This window comes from Engystomops pustulosus, chromosome 2, assembly GCF_040894005.1.
Source record: "Engystomops pustulosus chromosome 2, aEngPut4.maternal, whole genome shotgun sequence".
NCBI classification, from domain to species: Eukaryota; Metazoa; Chordata; class Amphibia; order Anura; family Leptodactylidae; genus Engystomops; species Engystomops pustulosus.
The window spans coordinates 26,393,066-26,420,378 of record NC_092412.1 but is presented as its reverse complement, the minus strand read 5'-3'; the positions used below and the strand labels follow the sequence as shown (position 1 = coordinate 26,420,378).

The 27,313-nt window shown below is 44.8% G+C and overlaps 1 protein-coding gene across 14 annotated transcripts in view; it reads left to right on the top strand.

Moving 5' to 3' along the window:
• GRM5 (glutamate metabotropic receptor 5) overlaps positions 1-27,313 on the top strand; it is a 191,283-nt gene that overhangs the window by 53,780 nt on the left and 110,190 nt on the right. For all 14 annotated transcript variants that reach the window (XM_072134075.1, XM_072134078.1, XM_072134077.1 and 11 more), the window contains exon 3: positions 15,536-15,785. In XM_072134075.1, the coding sequence (XP_071990176.1) occupies positions 15,536-15,785 (250 nt within the window). The remainder of the gene's footprint in view (positions 1-15,535; positions 15,786-27,313) is intronic.

Here is a 27,313-nt window from a genome sequence, read left to right as displayed (position 1 = left end):
CTGTGTAGGGTCACTATGGAAGGGGCTTTTCAAAAGCTCTATCGCTTTCCATCATCTAGAAGTTGGGAGCCATTCTATGGTGGACTCCATACCACCAGAGCACCTCAGCACCATCCATCATGATCCAGTCAATATTAAATGTTTTCACTACATTTTACCTTGAGAATAATTCCGAATATTTCCTTATACCCTCAAGGTTAATGTCCCTTATGGCCGCTGGTGTTCACTGTAATTCTCAGCGGTTGTTCATGTTTCTAGTAAGGAAACAGCAGATATGAAAGAGACTATGAAAGAGACTATGAAAGGGAATGTAAATGGTGTGGAATCGGCGTGTTACTCCTCCGGGGTTATACAAAGACAAATTACTTTTATATGACTCAACACTGGACAGATGGGATCTGAGAATCTGAGAGATGTGGATTTGCATAGAACATGCGTAGAACATGAATGGAACAAATAATATAAATAAGGATGTTTTAAGGGAAAATGCAATTTGCAATGCATTGTGGGTCATCTGTCGCAGCATAAAGAATAATTATCAGGGCTGAAATATACACAGTACATTGAACATCATGATGGTGCTGTCAAGTGGCTGTCTGTGCATCGGCTCTGGCTTTTGCCCCCACCCCTTCCCCAACCGGTGACACCAACTTGGTACTACCAACTATCACCCTCCTTTACCACCAAGTCGATCAGCAGCAGGAGCTCCATGTCGCACGGATGCAACAGAGCTCTGGAACCGGATCCTGGCAGCTAGGGGCACCAGTTCCGGTTTCATCGGAGCACCTGAAATGCTCACCTGAACAGATCGTATCCAGTGCCTCACCGCAAGTCCGCAGGAACGCTGTACCAAGCTCCAGTGGTTGCAGCACCCAGCAGCTTAAGCATCAGTACTTGGCAAAAGTGGAGCTACGGGCAAGGTCTTTTTTGTCAAACCAACAGCAGTACACCACAATGAATGCACTGGCACCCCCTACTGTAGTAGCCCCTATGCATGTATGTCTAGCCTATTGTCACTAGTGTATTCTGGAACAGAATAGTTTCCCCTTATATAATTTGGTCATGTTAACCTGTATTGTGCTGCATCACAATCTCCTGTAGCTATGTTTCTATGCAACCAAGTAAACAACAATGTATAAAAACCTGCCTTTTGTAGTCTATGGGGGGTCATTGCGGGGATTTTCCCTGTATTGCCCCAGGATTTTGGCGCACGCGATCGGATTGTGGCGTATCGGCGCTGGCATGCACGCAACGGAAATGGGGGGGGGGGGGCGTGGCCGAACGAAAACCCGATGGAATCGGAGAAACCGCCGCATTTTTTAAAAAAAAGTGTTGCGGAACTCGCGCTTACCTTCACCAGGAATAGGCCGGTGAACTTCAGTGCATTCCGCCGGGCCTCGGGGAACTTCAGCGCAGCAGCGCCACCTGGTGGACGTCGGAGGAACTACCTTAGTGAATCCCGGCCGGACCCGAATCCACCGCAGAGAACGCGCCGCTGGATCGCGAATGGACCGGGTAAGTAAATCTGCCCCTGTATGTATGCTGTAATGTTAATCCTGTCTCTAACTGTGTGTAACAACTGCCAGGATACTATGTACAAAAGAATTTTCCCCCAGGGGATCAATAAAGTACTATCATATTGTATATCCCTATTTAATGGGCAAGTACTTTTATCGACTTATCCATAGGATAGGTCATGGTGGGGGTGCAACACCCTGCACCCCAGAAAGTGGTGCAGTAGTTTCAGCAGTGCCTGCCTACAATATTCACAGCAAGAAACAAACAGCTGCTTACATGCCGCAGAACAGTGCCAGATGTTAGACAAGACTGATCACTATTGATGACATATCCTGTGGATAATATTTGATCGATAGTAATTCCTCGCTAACCCTTTTAAGAAAGAGAAAACACTTCTTTGATCACTTCAAATAGCTAAATGGCTGGGTGCCAGATCCGAAAACCCCATAAAACTTCTTTAAAGGGGACCTACCACCACGATTCTACCTCTAAAGGTAGAACGGGTGGTAGGTGGATGAATGGGACGTAAGGATAGCCCTTTTTGGGCTAATCCTTACGTCCCGGCTATCCTTTTGTAAACTTTAATCAGTTGATATGCTAATTTAATTAAGCGGCTACTGGGGCGTGGAGTAGCCGGACATGAGGCTACTAGTCGCGGCTACTCCACGCCCCAGTAGCCTTGTTCCTCCGCCTACCATGTAATCTTCGGCGCGCAGCACCTCGTAGCTGCGCGCCCTCGTCCGAGCACCCGGCGTCTGCGCATGCGCAGTAGCGCCGGCCTCGGAGCTACGGCCGCGCACCCGTAGGCCTGCATCCTGCGCATGCGCAGAACTGCTGAATGGAGACTGCTGAATGGAGAGGGCTCACAGGCTGAACTTTCTTCATGTAGAGCTGGTGTCACTTTATAATACAGCAGACACCCGGCCTCATTCACACAACCATATATGATACGGCTGCACAATTTGTGGCTGTATCATGGCCCCCGTAGTGGTCTATAGCACTCGCTGAAGGTGAGTGCACTGTGACTTCCCTAACTTAACAGGACTGAGCAGCCACTTGATGTTCAATGTCGAAGAGTGAGGTTAGGAGTGCTCACTCCCCTTCCCTTCTCCACTTCTACGCCCAGGATCTGGTCTGGGCGAGCACATGGTCCTGCATGGGGCTAACTGCCATGATCAGGACCAAATAATTGGTATTTACTGCCATTATATGCCATTATATGTCTTATATGGCTCTCAATTGCCATATTTTTATATTTAATGGTGCCAATAAGAAATACAATTCATACCACAAAAAACAAGCCCTTATAAGGCTCTGTAAAAATAACTAAAGATTTGGCTTATGGACTGTTGAAAGTTAAAAAAACAGAAATTCGAATATTGAAATGGTCCTGGTCCTGAGGGGGGTTGAAAAGCAGCACTAACCAAAGGAAAGTTATAACCTTAGTGTCATCAATGTCCGGCCCTTTAACAGGCTTTCCAAAAGACAAACCAGTCAAGTTCTACATGAGAGCTCAATTTTTTTTTGGCCCTTGTCAGTGCAGAGCTGGATGGTGAGTGACTGAAGGATGACTCTAAATTGGAGGTCAAATGTAAGTAACATTTGTACAGTTAAAAATATCATCTCTTTCTATCTACCCCCGTGTAAAAGATTGTTCTCTAGCACTCAAAACAGTCCTTATCAGTTGTAAGATGACTTTTGAATTAACCCTTTTTAGCCTCTAATGGCTCCCGGTACCGGGATGAGAGCAGGCAATAAGACATATGCAGACTCACAAACTTCATTAGCGCTCAGCCACATATATAAAACTCATAAAATCATGTGCATAGGGGTGTGAAAAGGTGATAAAATACTGCAATGCTATAGGCCATATTGAATATACCAGAATATCCCCTTTAAGACATTCTTCCAGAATGTCGATGAACTATGTACCGTTTTTTTTCCCGAGGTCTTGTTCTCATATAAACAGAATGTTTATACTAATTGTCCTTGCGTTCGCTTTGTATAAGTCACAACATGGCCTTCAAGCAGAGAAGCTGCAGAAAAGATAAGGTAGCAATACCGAAGACACAGTGGGGGTCATTTACTAAGGGCCCGATTCGCGTTTTCCCGGCGTGTTACCCGAATATTTCCGATTTGCGCCGATTTTCCCTGAATTGCCCCGGGTTTTTGGCGCACGCGATCAGATTGTGGCGCATCGGCGCTGGCATGCACGCGACGGAAATCGGGGGGCGTGGCCGAAGGAAAACCGGACGGATTCGGAAAAACCACCGCATTTAAAAAAAAAAAATGTGTTGCGAAAATTACACTTACCTTCACTAGGTATTGGCCGGTGAATTTCAGGGCATTCCAGCGCGCCTCCTGGGAACTTCAGCGCAGCAGCGCCACCTGGTGGACGTCGGAGGAACTACCTTAGTGAATCCCGGCTGGACCCGAATCCACCGCAGAGAAGGCGCCGCTGGATCGCGAATGGACCGGGTAAGTAAATCTGCCCCAGTAATTTCTAAACAGTTCACAAAAAATGAAGTTTGAATCATGACGTGGCTGGAAATTGGTCAGCATGACCCCCGGCAAAGACTAAAATGGTGTCCGCTTGGTCCAAAATGGCGTCCGTAGAGGAATATATCTCTCACACCCCTGAACCTCACTGCATCATATCATAAGGGGTATCTCCTACAGCGGTTTCTGACTTGTAAACATTCAGCAGCTATAGAATTGTTTTGGTCGGGTCTTATGGATATATTATTTGGAAATCCAGAAGGTTAGGTAATGAAACGAGATTACCAGCCGAGCTATTATTTTAAGTATTAGCGCACAAAGTGCCGTTTCTTGCTTAAATTGGTCGTGTGGGCGTACAATGCATAATTGCCTTTTGTGTAGGAGAGAAACTAAGAACACATCTGAGTTGGAATGAAGTAGGATGTTTTATACGACGCATCCAGAAAAGGGGAATATTGGAGAACATATGCTTCTTATTCATTTAAGAAATTGAATATGTTGCTTATATTAACAGACTAAAATATTATTAAAGGACATTATCATTCCAAGAATTGACTCAGAGAGTGAATTACAGGCGGAAGTTATGGAGAAACATCGGCTAGGACTTTGATATGAGGACGACAATGTCCAGAATTTGTGCCAGAAAAGTGTAGGACCTTCAGGGGCGGGGCAAGACAGAGTGGTCCTTTACTTGCTGTCATGTGATTTCCTGTGTGATGCTCCACCCTTTAAGACTATTTACACATTATGGGGGTCATTTACTAAGGGCCCGATTTGCGTTTTCCCAACGTGTTACCCGAATATTTCCGATTTGCGCCGATTTTCCCTGTATTGGCCCGCATGCGATTGGATTGTGGCACATCAACGGATTCGGAGAAACCGCTGCATTTAAAACAAAAAAAGTGTCGCTTGGGAAGCGCTTACCTTCACTTGGCTAATCCCACATGTCTGATCTAACCTAACAGTATCACTAATCTGGAAAACCGCTTTAAGTATGCGTCTCGTTAAACATGTCGGCGTATATCTAACAACAATGCCAAAACTTTCCTCAGGTAACTTATTGTATTGCAGCACAGCCTTAATTACTAGAACTGGTCGGTTGAGGTGCTGAGAGTTGGTATTCCACCAATAAAATTTTTCAGTGCAGTTAAGTAATACAAAGACATGTGTGACACAATGGGGCTTATTTACTAAGCGTCCCGCAGCCGCATTTCCGTCGGGTTTTCCGACTTTTCGGTGATCGCGCCGCCCGGACAGGGATTTAGAAGGGCATTGTGTTGCACTCAATCGCATTTTGGCAACACAAATTGGGGGTGTGCTGTCGGACGATCTGACGGATTTAAAATTGTGTGGCAATCCAAGCACTTATATGCACTGGGAACAAGAAGGTGAACTCCGGCCGACCTGATCGGTGAAGCGACACATGCAGGATATTGGGCGCAGGAAGTAAGTGAATCGCGGCACAGTGCATTCTCCTCAGACACTCCTGATCGGGGAACGCACAGGACTGGTTAAATAAATGTGCCCCAATAAGTAGGCAAAAGCATGTTTTTACAAATAGATATCTACATAGACCTTTTATGAAAGAAGTAGGGTCGGTAAAAGTTCAGGACTGATTTAGTTCAGTCCTAAAAGTAGTAGGAGTTTTTCTAATTCTGGAGAGTTTGATGTTGCCTCCAATGGAAAACAAGGTACTCTTCTTGGAATGGAGGGACACCAATGGTGTACCAATGTCTACAAAGAAACTAAATTGGTATTTTTGAGTCCTTTTTGAACTATCTCTTCAATCTAGGAGACACTCTTAGGTTAGATGGTGTTGATAGTGTTTACAACCATCTATAGGTCACTCAAAAACTTTGGTGATTGAATGAAGATCTCACCCCTGAAATGTGGCACCATCTCTACCAGCAGTGTGGCAGAGTAGGTGGCAGTATACCGTACGACTGAATGACTAGTCAATTTTAGATTTTTTGAGTCCTCCAAAAAGTTTTGAGATCCACTTTTCGAGAGACCTCCATTACATTTAGTCAACCTACCGTATTAATACTACTTAACGCTTGTACGTCCTCTCTAATGAAACATAGCTTTACTTTGTGCAAAACTTTTACCTACTTTACTTTACATTGACTTATATTTTGTACTTTATTAATTGCTTTGACTTTCCCAAACTACCGTCCTGCAGTTTGTTCAGAAGTAAAATCGATGTCGTGTGTTTGGCCAGCTTAAATTCACTTGTGGTGTGAAACATTGATTATTTCCAAAGGTGACCTAATTCTGGCAGCATAGTTTCATTGGCTAAGAAAACCTCTCACAATGGGGTCATTATTGGCTTCATAATTAAAGGAACACTCACATGGTCACACGGTCACCTGACCATCACTCGATGCAAACTTTGGTATTTCTGACCAGAGGCAAATTTCTGGAACGCCAAGCTAAATAATGTCTGGTGGCCACGGAAATGTAAAGCTCTTCTGTTGATGGAGTCTATTGAGGACCAGATTTGCATCATGGGGGCCCATTGCCACCTAAAACCAAAGTTTGATACTGCCCTATATATATATAATAAAAAGAGGGGCCTACTGCCTTGAAATCATCAAACGTGTGATAGCTCTCAACACACTTGTATACAAGAACCCACCCCAGGACGTTTGAAGGTCCTTCAAAGATACTTAAGTTGCAGTACTGAAAACCAACAGAAGGGCTCCTTTTTCCCCAAAAACTTGGTTCTTATACCAAATGTACACAGTAAATGTCTGGATTCTTGCATTCTTAATACACCCCTCTTGGAGAATCAACTGTATGTGTGGGCTCCTCTGATCACTTGGGTCTCATGCTATTGCCTGGAATGCATTATGGGTAAATCTACCCTAATTTAATAGTTATTTTGGAATTAACCTATGCAAGGATTATTCCTATCATAGTAATTTATTGCCTATACATAGGTCACACAATAAACTTTTGATAGGTCTAAACTTTACAAACTGACTTAAGGGCCCAAAGTCCTTAAAAGCAAACACCTCCGAATCCAAGTGGGGAATAAATGGAGACATGAGGGTAGATTTATCAAGATGTTTATCCCCACCCCTTAGGTCCCACAGGATACAACAAGAGGCTCTGGCCTCTAAGTACAACCAGACAATTCTATGGCAGGGTCGTACTGTCAATGCGACCCACTGGGAAATTTCCCAGGGGGCCAACTGCTTCTTGGGCCGGATGCATCGTGTTTTTGCCGCGATTCACGGCAAAAAAACATGTTCAGAAACACAACGCATTCTGCAACAGGACCTGGAAGGACATAATTCTAGGCCCTGTTGTATAAGAGGATGCAGGTCTATGGTTGCCTCGATTTGCATAGATTTTGCATAGATTTCGCTTTTGGTTGTGGCCTGGCAGAACCAGGGGGATCCCACGTGATGAAGATAGATGAGACGTCAAGCTCTGCAACCAATCCTATTCTACATTTCTACCATATTGTGCCTCCAGACTGCGGCTTTATCAAATACATATACTCCCAATGAGGAACATCTGTTGTCACCGACCGGAGCACGGATGAGTGTTTTTTTTTGGTATTCTCCGATATAATTGAAACATAAACCATGAATAGGGGGGGGCTTTGATATATGTGTCCTGCCAATCCTCAGCTGAGTCCTCGCTCCTACTTGATGAATAACTCCCATTATCTCCTTTGTGATAACACTCCTTGTAAAGTGTCTGGAAAACAGGCAGAGCCGCTATAATGTACCTTCCTGTTAATACATCACTTTCCAAGAAGTGTTATCAAAGGAAACGAGTACAATATGTGATATACTGCTTTTCAGGCACAAGTAATGCCTTTGCTCTCGGCGCTGTGAGATATATTTATTTGCTTGCAGTCTATGGGACAATCACTTCTCATGTTCATTCTCGGCTCTCCGTGTATTCCTGTAAATGCAGGATTTATGTAGATATACTATATAGTATAGTATATGGTATGTGAAATCTCAGGATCATTGTACAATACGGTGCCTCATGCCTCAATTTCTCATGGTTGTTGTGTGATTGATCTACACCTCGGCTTGTAAGTCCGGGGTTATTTGTTATATGGATTGTAATATGTCAATGGAGACGGCTGCATTTAGGAACATATATATGGGTCCCTTTAAATATTCTATCACCTCATTTCCTACTGTTTGTGTATATGAGTAAAGTGCTGTGGTCCTGCTGTGCCATCTAACCAGTTTAATTTTGCGCTACCCTACTCACATGGGGTAGTGACCCCATCGGTTTTCACTCTTTAACCCCCTGCACTTGGCTATGATGGGGCAACCAGTTTTCTACCTGTTGGAGTAGTCCCGGATTACGATAAAGATGTCCTGGGTGGGTGCACCTGGAGGTCAGAAAGAGAATGGTCAAGACCAGGCCAAGGTTAGGGCAGGGAGAGTTTTTTCCAAAAAATCGGGATAATTTTTCAGGATCAAAATCAGAATAAGGCTACATTCACACTGCCGTTGCCCGCCGTACTGTAGCACGGCGGGCAACTGCAGCGCGGGGAGAGGAGGAGGTGAGCGCAGCTCACCCCCGCCCCTCTCCATAGGAACATATGGTGCACGGCACCGTACTACGGAGAAAGATAGGACATGTCCTATCTTTTTCCGGGGTACGGAGCGGTACTGTGCCCGTGCCACTGTGCGCCCAATGCCATCTATGAGGGACGTATATTGTCCGTATATAAGTCGGCTGTATATACGTCCCCCATACAGCAGTGTGAATGTAGCCTAAAGTAGTCGGTGTGTATTAAAAGCTGCAGTTGAAGTAGTAGAGACAAAATTGCCAGTCTGAATAAGCCCTAATACAACAGAATCCTAAGAGAGATGGAGTCTGGCAATGGAGTAAGTTGCATGTCCACAAAAAAAAGCGCACATGTGATATCCGTATGCAGTCCGTATTGTATCCGCTTCTTTTTTTTTTTTTTGCACATCCATATGTCATCTGTTTTTTTCAAGTCTGCAAAAAAAGAATGGGTTTCTAGTCTATTTTCTACCCTCTTAAGTTGATTGCCTAGCAACATTTGAGAAAATGTAGTTTCTCTAGCATGGCAAAAATAAAAAAAAATGCTCCCCTACCAGAATGGTTAATAATAAATACACTGCTTCCCTTAAAGGGGTTGTCCGAGTTTTCAAAAAAAACTATATGTGGCCGGGAGCGGGCTGACTAAAACAATAAAGCTGTACTTACCTCCCGGTGCCCTCCCGTATCCAGCGCTGCTGTCGCTCCGGTCCGGGCGCCATGTAAACAAACATGGCCGCCGGAGCAGCGCTGGACTCAGTTCCGGCCGGACCCGACAACCTTCCGGCCCCCATACACAATGCTGTGTATAGGGACGGATAGGCGTACCCGGCCACGGCCGGCCGGAAGCTGAATCCAGCGCTGCTCCGGCGGCCATGTTTGTTTACATGGCGCCGGACCGGAGCGACAGCAGCGCTGGATACCGGAGGGCACCGGAGGTAAGTACATCTTTATTATTTTAGGCAGCCTGTTCCCGGCCACATATATTTTTATTTTTTTTGAAAACTCGGACAACCCCTTTAAATGTATTATAAAGCTCATTCTCAACACATTGGGGCACATTTACTTACCTGGTCCGAGGAGTTCTCTGAAAGTGCATTGTCCGGCGATAATGCACAGCTGCCGCGATTCACTAAGATTGTGCGCCCGATATCCTGCATGTGTGGCTTCCCCGCTCTGGTCCGACAGAGTTCACCTTCTTCTTCCTGGTGCATGTAAGTGCATTGTCTTACGGCACAATTTGAATGTTAAATCCTGCGCTCAGTCCGAATCAGTCGGAACGTCCGATGGTCACGCCCCCCCATTTCTAACGCATGAAAGCCACAATCCGATCACGTGTGACACAATCCCAGCGCAGACACTTGTTAAATGCCTGTCAAAGCTGTGCAAATCCCAAAAACAGCGAACAGTCCAACGAAAGTGCGATCCGCGACCCTTAGTAATTAGGCCCCTATATTTTTACATTTTTTCCTATAAAATTTTAAGTGATAAAACTAGCTGCCCAAAGCCACCACTAGGGGGAGCTCAGTACATAGTAAGTAATAAAGTTTCCTCGGAGCTCAATGGAAAATGCAACAATCTCTTTGCATTTAGCTCCCCAAGTGGCAGCTATATTAAACTGCACTTCTTATCATTGTATTTAAAAATTAACAATTTAATAGTTAGTTATTAACATTAGTAAGAAGGAGAAGAAAATCAGGGGCTCCCCTGTGTATGTATGATCTGCCTGTATAGAGAGGGGCAACAATATTAAGGCACCACCCGTGTCATAGTGAGGGTGCATCTTACATTGCTACTTTCTAACCAATTGTTTAGGCATCTTAAAGACGCTAATACAATCTGGCATTTATGTTGTATTCTAGCAGCCTGTTCTGGCCGTATCAAGTACTATTGATGGAGATTCTTAGCCTATGATGTTCCTCCCTGCTCTACCTGGCTAGCACCTCGTTTGGTCGAATCTAAAAATTAGCGCACTGAACTTTAGTTTCGGCATCTTCTGTACACCAGCTCTGCATAACCCAGACATATTGCTTGACGGGCTGCAGAGCAGACCAATGAGGAAGCTTTACACCCCAATAAGTCATGGCTGTGATTGGTCAGGTGGAAACCTGATGGATGCATCTGACCAATCACATCAGTAAAGTTGCCTGATTGGCTGCTCTTCTGCTTAATAAGCAACATGTCCGATTGAACGTCAGACACTGAACCTAAAGTTCGGATCCGCTCATCTCTAGTCGAACTCCACGAAGAACGGGGCTTGTATATTTCTAGTAGTTCTTCTCATTCACCACTATTGTGCTATAGCTAAATAATTTGATACAAGGGGATTCGAGTCTCCCGTCTCCTATTGTTTCGCGTCTAATACGATCTATAACTCAGATAAGTAATATCACCCATTTACAAAGTGACTCTCTATGCAGATTCATTCCACCAATAAACTGCAAAAACAAGGACATGCCCTTTAATTTAATAGTCTACATGTTTACGGTCTTTTATGGTTTGCCATATATAAACTCGCCATCAAAGCTGCCGCGGTATTTCCAGGAGCGGATTGTAGATAAATGGTTTCCTAACACAGCATAAAAACCTGAATTACAAGTTTTTTTTTTGATACCATCACAATTCTTAGAGTAACGGGAAGGAGACGTCTCCAGGGGCCAGACAGGTTGATATCACTAAGGAGTCATTTATCTCGGCGCACTCCAATATATAAAACTGCTTTGTTTTGGCTCCGGGCGAGCGTCATTTAGAAGAAGCGTGTAACTTGATTGTCTTCCTGTGAGGTACGGGCTGAGTGCTGTATTCTGCTGGGTTACCGCTGGGTTTTTTTGTTTATTATGTCTGGAGATATTTCAGCATTTCTAGATGTTTTGTCTGGCTGTCTGTTATATTTTACTACATCTACGGCTAAATTGGACATAGAGTAGTATGCATCCATTGTATCTGGGGAGGAACTCATGGTGCTGGTGGAAAAGTGAGTGCAGCTCTGGAGTATGATACAGGATGTTACTCAGGATAAGTAATGTCATATGTATACACAGTGACTGCACCAGCAGCAGTATAGTGAGTGTAGCTCTGGAGTATAATACAGGATGTAACTCAGGATCAGTACAGGATAAGTAATAATATCATGTATGTACACAGTGACTGCACCAGCAGCAGAATAGTGAGTGCAGCTCTTGAGTATAATACAGGATGTAACTCAGGATCAGTACGGGATAAGTAATGTCATGTATGTACACAGTGACTGCACCAGCAGCAGAATAGTGAGTGCAGCTCTGGAGTATAATACAGAATGTAACTCAGGATCAGTACTGGATATGTAATGTCATGTATATACACAGTGACTGCACCAGCAGCAGAATAGTGAGTGCAGCTCTGGGGTATAATACAGGATGTAACTCAGGATCAGTACAGGATAAGTAATAATATCATATATGTACACAGTGACTGCACCAGCAGCAGAATAGTGAGTGCAGCTCTTGAGTATAATACAGGATGTAACTCAGGATCAGTACGGGATAAGTAATGTCATGTATGTACACAGTGACTGCACCAGCAGCAGAATAGTGAGTGCAGCTCTGGAGTATAATACAGAATGTAACTCAGGATCAGTACTGGATATGTAATGTCATGTATATACACAGTGACTGCACCAGCAGCAGAATAGTGAGTGCAGCTCTGGGGTATAATACAGGATGTAACTCAGGATCAGTACAGGATAAGTAATAATATCATGTATGTACACAGTGACTGCACCAGCAGCAGAATAGTGAGTGCAGCTCTTGAGTATAATACAGGATGTAACTCAGGATCAGTACAGGATAAGTAATGTCATGTATGTACACAGTGACTGCACCAGCAGCAGAATAGTGAGTGCAGCTCTGGAGTATAATACAGAATGTAACTCAGGATCAGTACTGGATATGTAATGTCATGTATATACACAGTGACTGCACCAGCAGCAGAATAGTGAGTGCAGCTCTGGGGTATAATACAGGATGTAACTCAGGATCAGTACAGGATAAGTAATGTCATGTATGTACACAGTGTCTGCACCAGCAGAATAGTGAGTGCAGCTCTGGAGTATAATACAGGATGTAACTCAGGATCAGTACAGGATAAGTAATGTCATGTATATACACAGTGACTGCACCAGCAGCAGAATAGTGAGTGCAGCTCTGGAATATAATACAGGATGTAACTCAGGATCAGTACAGGATAAGTAATGTCATGTATGTACACAGTGACTGCACCAGCAGAATAGTAAGTGCAGCTCTGGAGTATAATACAGGATGTAACTCAGGATCAGTACAGGAACAGACCCTGGTGATAAGTATTCAGCTCTTGGTGATAAGTATTCAGCCCCCGGTGATAAGTATTCAGTCCCGGGTGATAAGTATTCAGCCCACGGTGATGAGTATTCAGCCTCTGGCGATGAGTATTCAGCCCCCGGTGATAAGTATTCAGTCCCCGGTGATAAGTATTCAACCCCCGGTGATAAGTATTCAGCCCCCGGTGATAAGTATTCAGCCCCCGGTGATAAGTATTCAGCCCCGGTGATAAGTATTCAGCCCTGGTGATAAGTATTCAGCCCCAGGTGATAAGCATTCAGCCCCCGGTGATAAGTATTCAGCCCCCGGTGATAAGTATTCAGCCCCTGGTGATAAGTATTCAGCCCCTGGTGATAAGTATTCAGCCTCTGGTGATAAGTATTCAGCCCCCGGTGATAAGTATTCAGCCCCCGGCGATAAGTATTCAGCCCCGGTGATAAGTATTCAGCCCCCGGTGATAAGTATTCAGCCCCCGGTGATAAGTATTCAGCCCCGGTGATAAGTATTCAGCCCCCGGTGATAAGTATTCAGCCCCCGGTGATAAGTATTCAGCCCCCGGTGATAAGTATTCAGCCCCTGGTGATAAGTATTCAGCCTCTGGTGATAAGTATTCAGCCCCTGGTGATTAGTATTCAGCCCCTGGTGATAAGTAATCAGCCCCCGGTGATAAGTATTCAGCCCCCGGTGATAAGTATTCAGCCCCTGGTGATAAGTATTCAGCCCCCGGTGATAAGTATTCAGCCCCTGGTGATAAGTATTCAGCCTCTGGTGATAAGTATTCAGCCCCCGGTGATAAGTATTCAGCCCCCGGTGATAAGTATTCAGTCCCCGGTGATAAGTATTCAGTCCCCGGTGATAAGCATTCAGCCCCTGGTGATTAGTATTCAGCCCCCGGTGATAAATATTCAGCCCCCGGTGAGAAGTATTCAGCCCCCGGTGATAAGTATTCAGCCCCTGGTGATAAGTATTCAGCCTCTGGTGATAAGTATTCAGCTCCCATGATAAGTATTCGGCCCTTGGTGATGAGTATTCGGCCCCCGTGATAGTTATTCTGCCTTTAGTGATAAGTATCCGGCCCCCGGTGATGAGTATTCGGCCCCCGGTGATAAGTATCCAGCCCCTGAGGATAAGTATCCAGCTCCCTTTTGATAAGTATCCAGCCCTCCGGTGATAAGTATTCAGCCCCTGTAGATAAGTATTCTGCCCCCGGTGATAAGTATTCAGCCCCTGGTGATAAGTATTCAGCCCCCGGTGATAAGTATTCAGCCCCTGGTGATAAGTATTCAGCCCCCGGTGATAAGTATTCGGCCCCTGGTGATGCGTATTCCGCCACCGGTGGTGAGTATTCGGCCCTTGGTGATGAGTATTCGGCCCCCGTGATAGTTATTCTGCCTTTAGTGATAAGTATCCGGCCCCCGGTGATGAGTATTCGGCCCCCGGTGATAAGTATCCAGCCCCTGAGGATAAGTATCCAGCTCCCTTTTGATAAGTATCCAGCCCTCCGGTGATAAGTATTCAGCCCCTGTAGATAAGTATTCTGCCCCCGGTGATAAGTATTCAGCCCCTGGTGATAAGTATTCAGCCCCCGGTGATAAGTATTCAGCCCCTGGTGATAAGTATTCAGCCCCCGGTGATAAGTATTGAGCTACTGGTGAAAAGTATTGAGCCCCCGGTGATAAGTATTCAGTCCCTGGTGATAAGTATTCAGCCCCCAGGATAAGTATTCAGCCCATGTGATAAGTATTTTGCACCCGGTGATAAGTATCCGGCCCCCGGTGATAAGTATCCGGCCCCCGGTGATAAGTATTCGGCCCTCGGTGATCAGGTTCTGGCCCCCGGTGATAAGTATTCAGCCCCCGGTGATAAGTATCCGGCCCTTGGTGATAAGTATCCAGCCCCCAGTGATGAGTATTTGTCCCCCTTTGATAAGTATTCAGCCCCCTGTGATAAGTATTCGGCCCCTGGGGATAAGTATTCGGCCCCTTTGCTCAGTGTTGAGTAGAAGCAGCTTTGTAGCTGGTGCGGCCAGGAGTCTTCTTAGAAAGATGTAGCAAGTTTCTCACCCCTGGATTTGGGGTTCCACTGCCTCTTCTTTGCTGATCCTCTCCAGTTCCCTCAGTTTGGATGGTGAACGTCGGTGGAAGCCATTTTCAGGTCTCTCCAGAGATGCTCCATTGGGTTTAGGTTCGGGCTCTGGCTGGGCTAGTCATGAATGGTCACAGAGATGTTCTGAATGTTCTGAAGCCTCTGCTTTGTTATTTTAGCTTGTGCTTAGGGTCATTGTCTTGTTGGAAGGTTCGGCCCAGTCTCAGGTCCATAGCACTCTGGAAGAGGTTTTCATCCAGGATATCTCTGTACTTGGCTGCATTCATCTTTCCTTCCATTACAACCAGTGGTCCTGCGCTTAGAATTAACACCAAAAAGTTCAGTTTCCATCTCATCAGACCAGAGAATGAATGTTCGTTCCCACCGTAAAACCCATCTCATAAGTAGACTGGTCACTGCCTGCCGCAAGATCATCCCACTCCTCCTCTGCTGCTGACATCAGCTCAATAATCAGGATATAATTAGTCTGTACTGTGTTTCACAATGAAATTCAACGTCACTTAGTGACTTCATTTTTTTTTTTCATTTTGCAGGTAATTATGGAGAACGGGGCATGGAAGCTTTTAAAGACATGTCCGCCAAGGATGGGGTCTGCATCGCTCACTCCTACAAGATTTACAGTAACGCCGGAGAACAGAACTTTGATAAATTGTTAAAAAAACTACGGAGTCATCTTCCCAAGGCAAGAGTGGTGGTCTGCTTCTGTGAAGGAATGACCGTCCGAGGACTTTTAATGGCCATGAGGCGCCAGGGGATAGTCGGGGAGTTCCTTCTTCTCGGCAGGTAGGTTACAGCTGTAGGATTGTGTCCAGTAGCACAATTTCTCTCCATTAATTCCTTCATCAATCATTGTGTGAGGGGTGGGGCTATGTGATGCTGGGTGGGAGAGAAAGATGATAAATCATGCTCCACCCCTGGTGCACCAAGAAGCGCATTTGTATAATGATGCAAATTGAATTGGCTCAAAAATTACCAATCACAGAAACATATCAAGATATGGATGGAACACATATGATAAACTATTTACTTGTACATTGATTTAACACCTGGTTAACTTACTTTTTAGGAGTTTTCCAGGCTTTATTTGTGAACTAGTCTAATCACTGAGGGGTGTGACTCCTTAAGCCCCACCCACTGTCCTACCTCGAAGCAACTTACTTCAATGACAAAGATGACCGCATTGAGTCTAGATGGTTGGTACCAAGGGTGTGACTTGGGGGTTGGAGAAGATGCTCTCAAGCTGAGCAGGCTTAGGAGACCATTAGTTGACTTTTCCCCATATGAAGAGCCCAGCACTATAAAAGTTTTAAAATGCAGGGTAGAGGGCAGTTTAAACTTTGTCCTTCAAATTCAGGTTTCTGTTCATAGGTAGGAGCATCAGGAATTACGCTCCCAATTATCATTGATTAATGACCTACTATATAGATAGCAGTTCATTAGCAGTTTTAACTTCGAAACCCCCTAGTTTGTTCATTAATTATAATGACATGTAATACCATGCCAAACCACATGGTGTGCTGTTGCACAAGAAGTATGAAAGAGAGTCAACCAGGAACTAGTGGCACATCATCGACCTTAACGTGAAAAACTGACTAATTAATTGCATTAATTCTGTATTCGTTGATATTTACTTTCATTATTTTTCTATATTCAATGGTAAAAATAGAGGACAATTCTGATAAATGTTCAGGGAATGAGTGTGATTGACTGGTAAATGTGATGTGGCATATTACTTACACTTAATTGTCTGGCTCGGTGTCTTCGTTTTCCTACTGCCTAATTAGATGGCAAGCTCTTTGTAGCCGGTTTGTCTCAGGCAGACAAGGCGGAGGCTATATTTAGTCACAGCTCTGTCTTAAGCATCATTAATAATTTTGCATTGGTGAGTGGCATTTTTTTTTCCTGATCTTTTAACATTCCCTGCATAATGCAGGAAAATAATAGTAATGTAACTAAACAAACATTGGCATTTTATAGGTATTTTTCCATCAGGACGACTCCGAGCAGGGACGTAACTACAGTGGAAATAGACATAGCGGCTGCTAAAGGGCCCGCAGTGTCAGGGGACCCCTGCATCTGACCTGACGCACTAAAGAATGGAGGATGTGCACAATATGAATCAGCAGCTCATATAAGAAATGTTGGGGGAGGGAAAGGGGGCAGCAGGAAAGCAGGACTAGGGATCTCTCATCTCTAATTCCTGCCATCTACTTCCCACATGTGATCACTAGCTACTGGGACAGATTTGTGTAAGTGAATAAATGTATATATCAGTGCATAAATGCGTGTAAGAGTGTACAAATATGTATATTTTCTGAGAGGGTAGGGGGGTCCTGCCTCTCCTAGTTATGTCCCTGACTCAGAGCCCTAATAGGATTTAGTACTCAACCAAAATGATGAATAAAAGAGTAGCACCTGCTCTATAAGACTTATGCTTTCATAAGCATGAGGCAATACCCAATTTCTACTGTAGTGGCCACTGCAGGAGAATTGTGCAGTTACCAGTTGCTTAGGCCAATACGACTAATCATACGAAAAGTGACATAGTCTCCATCAGGGTGTCTCTTTTTCTAGAGTAAAGGGTTGTGAATAGAAATGAGCAGACCCAAACTTTAGGCTCAACATCTTCCATTGGCCAGCCCCGTCTGGACATGTTGCTTGAGGGGCTGCAGAGCAGCCAATCAGGCAGCTTTACGCCCCTAACATCTAAGCATGGCCGTGATTGGCCAGGTATGTCCACCAGCTGTCCACCTGGCCAGGAGCACAAAGCTGCCTGATTGGCGGAGACACCTGGCAAATTACAGCTGTGCCTACATGCTAGGAGCACAAAGCTGCCTGATTGGTAGACAACCCTGACCAATCACTGCTGTGCCTACATGCTAGGAGCACAAAACTGATTGGTAGACACCCCTGGCCAATCACAGACATGCTTCGATGCTAGGGGCATAAAGTTGCCTCATTGGCTGCACTACAACCCGTCAAGCTACATGTCTAGGCTTGGCAGAACTGCTGAATCAAAAGGAAACACTGAACCTAAAGGAAATCTACCACCGGCCCCAGGTAGTTATAGGTAATCAGACTTACATGCAGATGGTATCATCCTGAAACAGGATCTTATCTTCAGTAACGTTAAAAATCTGCAAATCCAGAGAAAGTCGATTTATAAAAATAGGTAACTTACGCTCGGGTCCTCCCGTGACTGTCATCCAAGCGACTTGGTGCTGCGTCGGCTTATAATTATTTATACCTTTGTTTGCTCTATTGATATCTACCATATGTTATCCATCCAACATATTGCTTATACTACTTGTAAAGTGTGGCCAAGACTATTCCTGGAAGTAGTGCTCCAACCTTGAGTTAGCCCTAAATAAAAAAATAAAGGTGAAAACTTCAAAATGAGATGATCCATAATTGCATTGAAAAATGGTCTTCAACATTGTGGTCTTCAAATAGGAGATGACTAGTTAACATGATCTTCGTACTCAAAAATAGTCTGCGTAAGGGTATATCTTCTCAAAGCGGTGGTCCTCTCGAGAGGTTTAATTGTACATCAGGTTGTAATGACCCACCAGAGAATCAGGAGATCCTCCCGTGAAACCACGATATTGGGGATGAGAGATCCACCAGAAGACACCCCTACAACAGTATACCGTATTTTTCATATGATAAGGCGCACTGGACTATAAGGCGCATTAAGAATAAAGGCCAGCTAAGACGTCTAGGTGCATACATAAGGCGCACCGGATTATAAGGCGCAGGCGGCTGCTTGAGTTAGAAGAGGATCTGAGGGCGTGGTTTGGATGCCGAGCAGAGAGGTTGCTCCGCCACCAGCTCTGGTAAAGCGACTCAGCAGCTCCACAGCAGTGACCCGACGACTCTCAGCATACCTACAATGGAGGACATGAAGAAAAAAGAACACCCCAGGCCCCCGCAAACTCCCGAACTTCTACATAGAGCCGAGCCAAGATGGCGCCAATCGCCCGTACACACGAGCGGCAAGCCCACAGAGAGCAGCCAGGACAACATGAGCGACACCCCGAATAGCTGCAGCAAGGACACAGGGAGCAGAGGTAAGTGGCCAGACTGGAGATGAAGAAGTGCTGTGGTTCGCGCTATGACTATTTGGCCCGGAGCTCTTCCCGTTTCATATATTAGGCACATCGGACTATAAGGCACTCTTTTGATTTCTAAGAAAATCATAGGTTTTTTTGTGGAGTGAATGAAAGAGGGAAAACTCCTAGAATCACTTTATCTGTGTGGCCCAACGTTCTCAGACCATAAGGTAGTGGTCTCCAACTTTTGATAATCCAAGACTTCTATGATGTCCTTTCAGCCAGAGCCGGATCATCATTGGCGCTATTGGAGCGCTAGCGCCGGGCCCCTGGATCCGGATTTATTGGTTGGGGGCCCCCAGCCTGGCGCTCTAATAGCGCCGATGTTCATGCTCCTGCTGGGGCCCCGACACTTGCCTCGGTAGACGGGCATGGGCCTCCGTCCGTCCAGACCGGAAGCTCCTGTCCGTCACTGTATAGTGCTCGATGCGGCCGTTTCCGGCCGCTCGAGCACTATTACTGGAGCGATGTCATTTGTCGTTTACAACGTTGGAGATCCAGATGTTGGAGACTCCTAATATAGGGTTTGTTTTAATTGCACATTATCAAGTTTCATAAAGACATCTCAAAACTTTTGTGTAAGAATCTCTATCTCTGCACCTGGTTTCATAGGGATCCCCCTTGGGTAATTATTCAATCTAAATTCTATTTTACTTAACATTCTCATCAAACAGAAGAATCGCTTGAACACTTGATTTAATTAGAGCCAATGAGATTATGCTGTAAGTAGTCATATTGCCTCTCAGCACATTAAGAGAAGACTGTAATTCTCTTAGCCTCAGGTTCATACAACTGTCTACGGCTCTTTAAAGGAGAACGCAACTTATGACAACATTTCAGAATGCCCCAAAATTTTGAAAACTTAAAAAAATATATCATTGAGATGAGACAGCGGTATGTTCCTTGAGCGGAGTAGAACCTTCCATAGTCAACAGCTAGATTTTCACTATATATAGTATATATCATCAGTGTCCAATCAGGGATGTGTCCACCACCAATAACTGGTAGAAAATTAAAACGGGTCAGAATTAGTGTAAATAATAATAAAAAAATATATTTTTTATCCTAATGTTTACAGGTAAAAGTACTTTTGACTACAGAAACAAGAAGCTGTAATCTATATAACATGTATTGTGGATTTTCAAATATCCAGGATGCAAGAAATTATGAAGATTTTTTGTGGGTTTTTAAAAATCTTCAAAGATATATTTTTTATTTATTTATTTTTTAGGCGATTGGCTTGTGAACTGTGTAAGGAGAACGTATAGTTTGGATAGTACCTTTTTACAATATTCTAAGCAGTGTCATTCATTGCATAGTGGTTATATCTGGTACTGCAACTCAGCTCCAAGGGGAGGCGTACACAGGTCATGTGATGAATGGCGGGGAATTGGAAGTGGATCAACAATCAAACAGATGATCTGATATTGATCACCTAAATATGGATGAACAGTGAAAATAAAATTATGGTATACCTCTTTTGGGGTGCATGTGTGTTTGATGAGGAAAGGTGGATACATTGGGGCACATTTACTTCTCTGTCCTGAAGCGTTCCCCGAAAGTGCATTGTCCGACGATAATGCACTCTCCTGCGATTCACTAAGTTTGTGCGCCCGATATCCTGCATGTGTCGCTTCCCCGCTCAGGGCCGACAGAGTTCCCCTTCTTCTTCCTGGTGCATGTAAGTGCTTGGTCTTGCAACACAATTTGAAAGTTAAATCCCGCGTTCAGTCCGAATCAGACGACACGCCACCCGATTTCTGTCTCAGGAAAGCCGGCGCAGCTGCACCAACATCCGATCACGTGCGACAATCCCCAGTCAAATAGCTGTCACAGTGGCGCAAATCCCAGAAGAGTTGGAAAATCTGACGAAAGTGCGTCTGTGGACCCTTATTAAATAAGCCCCATTGATTCTCCTCTGGTAATGTATTTTGTGCCCTGAAAATGAAGCATTGGGGAAGTTGCAATTAAGTTTGCCCAATCTTTTTTCACACTGAATGGAAATTGGTTGATTATTACATCCCGAATAGAAATTAGGACATGAGTAGGTTTATCTGATATAGCTTACAGAAGGCAACTCATGTCTCATGTGGTGAGACAATTCATCACCATGAAGAGCATCTAAGCTTTCTCCTGTCTGAGGTGAACTATAGAATGTAGCCTCCTCCATCCCATGCAGTAGTAATATACCAGATTATTTTTTTAGTAAGTGGGTTCTCCATAGTGTCTCTCACACCTATGCTGGCATTGGGGTTTGAAGAGACACTATTTTTAGGTGTCAGGTCCTGATTTATAGCAGGTGACTGTGTTCCTAGTGCTGTCCCCCATCTTGCTGCAGGGGATGCTGCCTGAGGCAAGACGCTCAACTCAACTTATAGAAGCCACAGCCCTGGTTCACCCTAACCACTTCCTCATTTCACCTTTCTGCATAAAGCTGTATTCTGCTGACTGCAATCTGTCTCCAGAAAGGATGCTATGTTTGCCGCTATGTCTTTCCCTGCTCTTAGGTTCAGGTCACATGTCTTGTAGAGGGCAGAACTAAGCTATTGGGGGTCATTTACTAAGGGCCCGATTCGCGTTTTCCCGACGTGTTACCCGAATATTTCCGATTTGCGCCGATTGTACCTGAATTGCCCCGGGAATTTGGCGCACGCGATCGGATTGTGGCGCATCAGCGCTGGCATGCACGCGGCGGAAATCGGGGGCGTGGCCGAACGAAAACCCGACGGATTCGGAAAAACCGCCGCATTTAAGACAATAAATGTGTTGCGAAAATTACACTTACCTTCACCAGGTATAGGCCGGTAAATTTCAGGGCATTCCAGCGCGCCTCCGGGGAACTTCAGCGCAGCAGCGCCACCTGGTGGACAGCGGAGGAACTACCTTAGTGAATCCCGGCCGGACCCGAATCCAGCGCAGAGAACGCGCCGCTGGATCGCGAACGGACCGGGTAAGTAAATCTGCCCCAATGTCTGTTTCCTCATTTTGAAGGCAGCTCTCCATGTGAATAGGGACATGAAATAACACAAAATAACTCAAATCCCAAACTCTAAAACAACACAGCAGAACAAAGAATTTACAAAGTTATTTAACTGTCTGATTTAATATACGTAAATGGTTAAATGATGCTTTAGAGTTTAAAATTGTTCTAAAATAGGACTAATTTCCCCCTCGTACCTATCAGCAGACTATTCACCCGCCGCACTGCCGCACTTCTGTGAAGAAAACAAATCTATTGGAAATGGATTTAACTCAGCAAACGTTCCCAGTAATCCCGAGAGCGGAGCAGTCAGCCTGTGATGGAGCGCTCACTTCTCTAATCTGTTTTCTTAACGCACTTTTTAGACAATTGTGCAATTTATTCTTTTATTTTATATATTTTTTTCTTTTTCAATTTTACTCCCTTGCATCTACGGAGCAGCAATTTGCTGCGGCAATTACCGAAAATGTTGTGTGCAACAGAGAAATCAAAGATTCAGTGGAAAACGGGACAAATTTTTTATGTTATGTAATTTACATTGCACGAGTATCCAAATTCCGTAGAAACCAAATCAAATTATTATCAAGTTTATCCAATGTTTTACCTATCAGTGTCGAAGCAGCACAATTTGTGTATATACCGTGAAGCAAGTTCTTTACATATATACGAGGCATCCACTGTATATGCTGTATGTTTATGCATGATGGACAGGAGCTCATGCCTGATGGGACTTGGGTTGTGAACTTTGCAGGTCAAAATGATAACCGGGACTGGCAACAACAGGGGGCAGAACTCAAAGGAGGTAACGGACCGGTCCACCAGAGGAAAAGAGAATCCTCCAGTGGGCTTGGGTTATAACCCATTACTGTACCCCAGGGGTGCAGCAGAAGGCAACCTTAGAAACTAGTAGGGTCCATTTTCATAACGAGTGAGGAGGTCCCCTGAAAAATTTTATCTGGTGGACCCAAAACATCCAGTCCAACACTGCTCAATTGTGTCAACCTCAGTGGACTAAAAGTACTGGCCTTTAAAGGGGGAAAGAGGGTTCACTCTTAGAGCTTAAATCAGATAAGCCACTGATCATTGGGTCGGCCAACCAACCCAGATGGGGATAGCTTGACTTTATTACTAAATTATCCACCTCCATGACTTGATACTACCAATTTCCATTGACTATAAAGAAGATTTTCTAGATGATGCCACCACCCTAGGTAAAAGTAACATGACCTGGAAGTTGTTAATCTACTTGACCACATACTGGTAGTGGTTTCTTGGATATATATTTCTACTGACAAGTTCCCTTTAAACCAGGATCCTAAGGCAATATAGAGAGGACTGTAGATATGGGGTAGGTAGCAGGGGACAGGGCTCAAAATACTAACCACAATGGGGGCAGAGGGAGTATCTTGAAGTCCCCTTTTGAAAGGGTTCAATATAAAAGCCACCAATGCAAAGATAAGGGATAAATATCCAATCTCCAGGGACTAATCTCCAGAAGGAGGGGACTCAACAAAATTGGGGGTCACAAGTCCCCCTATTCTTCACCATACAGAATGGGACTTCGGAATTCGTCTATATTGCATGCTAACATAGAAGGCCCAAAGAAGACAAAGTAGCTCAAGGGAAGCAGTGATAGGTAGGAGGAGATCCTCTTAAGAATTTAGAATTTGGGCTTTGTTTCTGAATCGAAGTTGAAGAAGACATTGGGGCTCATTTACTAAGGGTCCGAGGACCGCACTGTCGTCGGAATATCGATTTCCGTTGTGCGCTGCATTTAGAAGGGCTTTTTGTCACACGCATTCGGATTTTGGCGCATTGGCGCCAACTTTCACGCGACACTAATTGGGGGGCAGGCCGTCGGACGATACGCTGGATTCGGACAACTCATTTTCGACATTCAAAATTGTGTCGCAAACCAAGCACTTACATGCACCGGGAAGAAGAAGGTGAACTCCAGGGGACCTCAGCGGGGAAGCAACACATGCAGGAAATTGGACGCACAATCTTAGTGAATCGCGGCAGCTCCGAATCCTCGTCGGACAACGAACCTCGTGACGGGACAGGTAAGTAAATGTGCCCCATTATCAATAGGACCCTAAATATAGGCGGTGTAGCGATGGTAATCTCACTAGGGTCACATTAGAAGACCAGAATGGCACAATTAGGGTGGGAGCTCTATTACAAATCTTGACTCAAGTTAGACCAGGACCCAGAGTAGGGTAGCCACTTCGATGGAGTTAGCTAGTCTGGCCGGTATCTTTACTACAAGGCCAGTTTCTTTTTTTACCAGCCCCATTGATGGCCACTTCTTTGTGGTGGGTGTTTATAGGTTACCAAGATGACTCCATTATATAATATACTGTAGACCAGGTCATTCTGAGAGACAGCCAGGACGTAACATATTATATTGTGCGGCTGCCAAATAATGAACCCAGGATTCAACGGCTTAGAGAGAGAAGTCTCCATAGTAACCACTGATCAGTCTGACGATGCTTCCAAGGATACCCCACAATTTGGATATTTTTGGCTTTCTCTAAGAATATACTTGTGGGGGAAGTTTATGAAACCATCTAGAACACAACCTCGTCTTTATATCCCACGGTCACAGCACAGCAATTACAGGCAGTCCCCGGGTTACATACAAGATATGGTCCGTAGGTTTGTTCTTAAGTTGAATTTATATGTAAGTCGAAAATGTATATTTTATAATTGTAGATCCAGACCAAAATTTTTTTTGCCCCCGTGACATCTATAGGCGTACGAGCAGTGAGACTGTGGAACTCTCTGCCGCAGGAGGTTGTTATGGCCGACTCTATGTACATGTTCAAGAGAGGCCTGGATGCCTTTCTGGAGAGAATAAATATCACGGGTTATGGGGATAAAACATTTATTTAATTCTTAAAGGTTGGACTTGATGGACTTGCGTCTTTTTCCAGCCTTATATACTATGATCTATAGTTTCAACATTTTTTGCTGTAATGGGACCAAGGAATTATCAATAAAGCTTCATTACAGACACCTTACAGCTGATCATTGCAGTCTGGGACTGAAGTAACATCCAGAGACCTTCACCAGAGGTCACAGTGGGCAGAGGGGTCTGTCTGTAACTAGGGGTCGTCTGTAAGTCAGGTGTCCTTAAGTATGGGACCGCCTAAATTTTATATTCTACTCTTAAAAGTTGAAAGCTGCAATGTTAATATCCTTAAGTCATGGACACACCCCCTACATTGTCCCAAATTAGGACAAGAGGATGTGTGATGTAGGAGGCTTCCCTGGTGAAGTCAGAGGCCTTCTTGAAAAAAACATGTCAAGGAGGGGGTGACTAAAGCAACATAGTCTCCTGGGACAAAATGGAGGGCACCAGGAGTATTTACTAGAGATGAGCGAGTATACTCGTCCGAGCTTGATGCTCGTTCGAGTATTAAGGTACTCGAGACGGCTCGTTGCTCGGACGAGTATTTCCCCTGCTCGAGATCGAGCATTTAATTAAAAAAACACAGTGAAGAACAATGAAGAATAGAATAAAAACAGTGAACACAGTGAACACAGGATCATTTAAGTGAAAAACACAGTGAAGAACACAGTGAAGAATAGATTACAGATGTTCGGCACATCTGCTTACTTGTCGGAAGATATGCGCGGAACGGTGCAAACAAAATAGTATGTGAAGAACAATATATATGTTGTAAGAACACGGTGAGCAGCACAGAGACATGGGGCAGCGGCAGCACGGAGACATCAGGGAGCGGCACGGAGACATCGAGGGGCACGGAGACATCGAGGGGCACGGAGACATCGAGGGGCACGGAGACATCGAGGGGCACGGAGACATCGAGGGGCAGGGAGACATCGAGGGGCACGGAGACATCGAGGGGCAGGGAGACATCGAGGGGCACGGAGACATCGAGGGGCACGGAGACATCGAGGGGCACGGAGACATCGAGGGGCACGGAGACATCGAGGGGCACGGAGACATCGAGGGGCACGGAGACATCGAGGGGCACGGAGACATCGAGAGGCACGGAGACATCGAGGGGCACGGAGACATCGAGGGGCACGGAGACATCGGGGAGACTTCAGTGGAAGAAGAGCAGCGGATCCCGGGACAGCGTATCTCCCTACAAGTAAGCAGATGTGCAGAACATCTGCAATCTATTCTTCACTGTGTTTTTCACTTAAATGATCCTGTGTTCACTGTTTTTATTCTATTCTTCACTGTTCTTCACATCTGCTAACTTGTCGGGAGATAATATACGCGCGGAACAGTGAAGAATAGATTGCAGATGTTTGCATACATCTGCTAACTTATAAGAAGACATTCTTTTTCAATTAATTAACACATTTTATTCCTGAACCATGGTCCCTTTGAAAAATGCTCGAGTCTCCCATTGACTTCAATGGGGCTCGTTATTCGAGACGAGCACTCGAGCATCTGGAAAAGTTCGTCTCGAATAACGAGCACTCGAGCATTTTAGTGCTCGCTCATCTCTAGTATTTACTAAAGGGTTATAGCTGCTGCTATAGCCAGTTGTCTCACAAATACAGGAAATATTGACCTGAGACAAAATTTTATTGGGGGAGATTTATCAGAAGAGTCTGAGAGGAGAATGGTTCTAGTTGCCCATAGCAACCAATCAGAGCTCAGCGTTAATTTTCCCACAGCTATTTATAAAATGAAAGCTGATCTCTGATTGGTCCATGGGCAACTAGAACAGTTTTACCTCAGACACTTCTGATAAATCTCTGTATAGTCTTCGTCAAGCACTTCCCTGGTTATATAGACACAGAATGATACACGAAAGTCTGAAGGGTTTTCGGCAGAGCTGCCGCGTGACATTTTAAGAACACGTCACAGACACGAGTGTTCTGCCATAGGACGCAACATTTACATCAAAACACATTTACTATTTGTGTTCTCGCAAGTTTGTGCTGATGTTAACACTGGGGACACAAAAATCACATAATTACAGTAATTTCGACAGAAATAGCAGATCCTACTGACGTGACAAAATATTTTGTGAACTGCTTGGATCGGATTAGTCAGAGCATTTCTTAGTACGTGACGGCAGCTGCAAGGGCGATTATCACCCTGACAATTACACTGTCCAACTGAGGTGTATGACCGGGAGACTCCTAAACCTTCATGTATATCTCTGGTAGATGCTGCAATATAGGGGTACAGGGGTGACCTTCATGTATATATCTGGTAGATGCTGCAG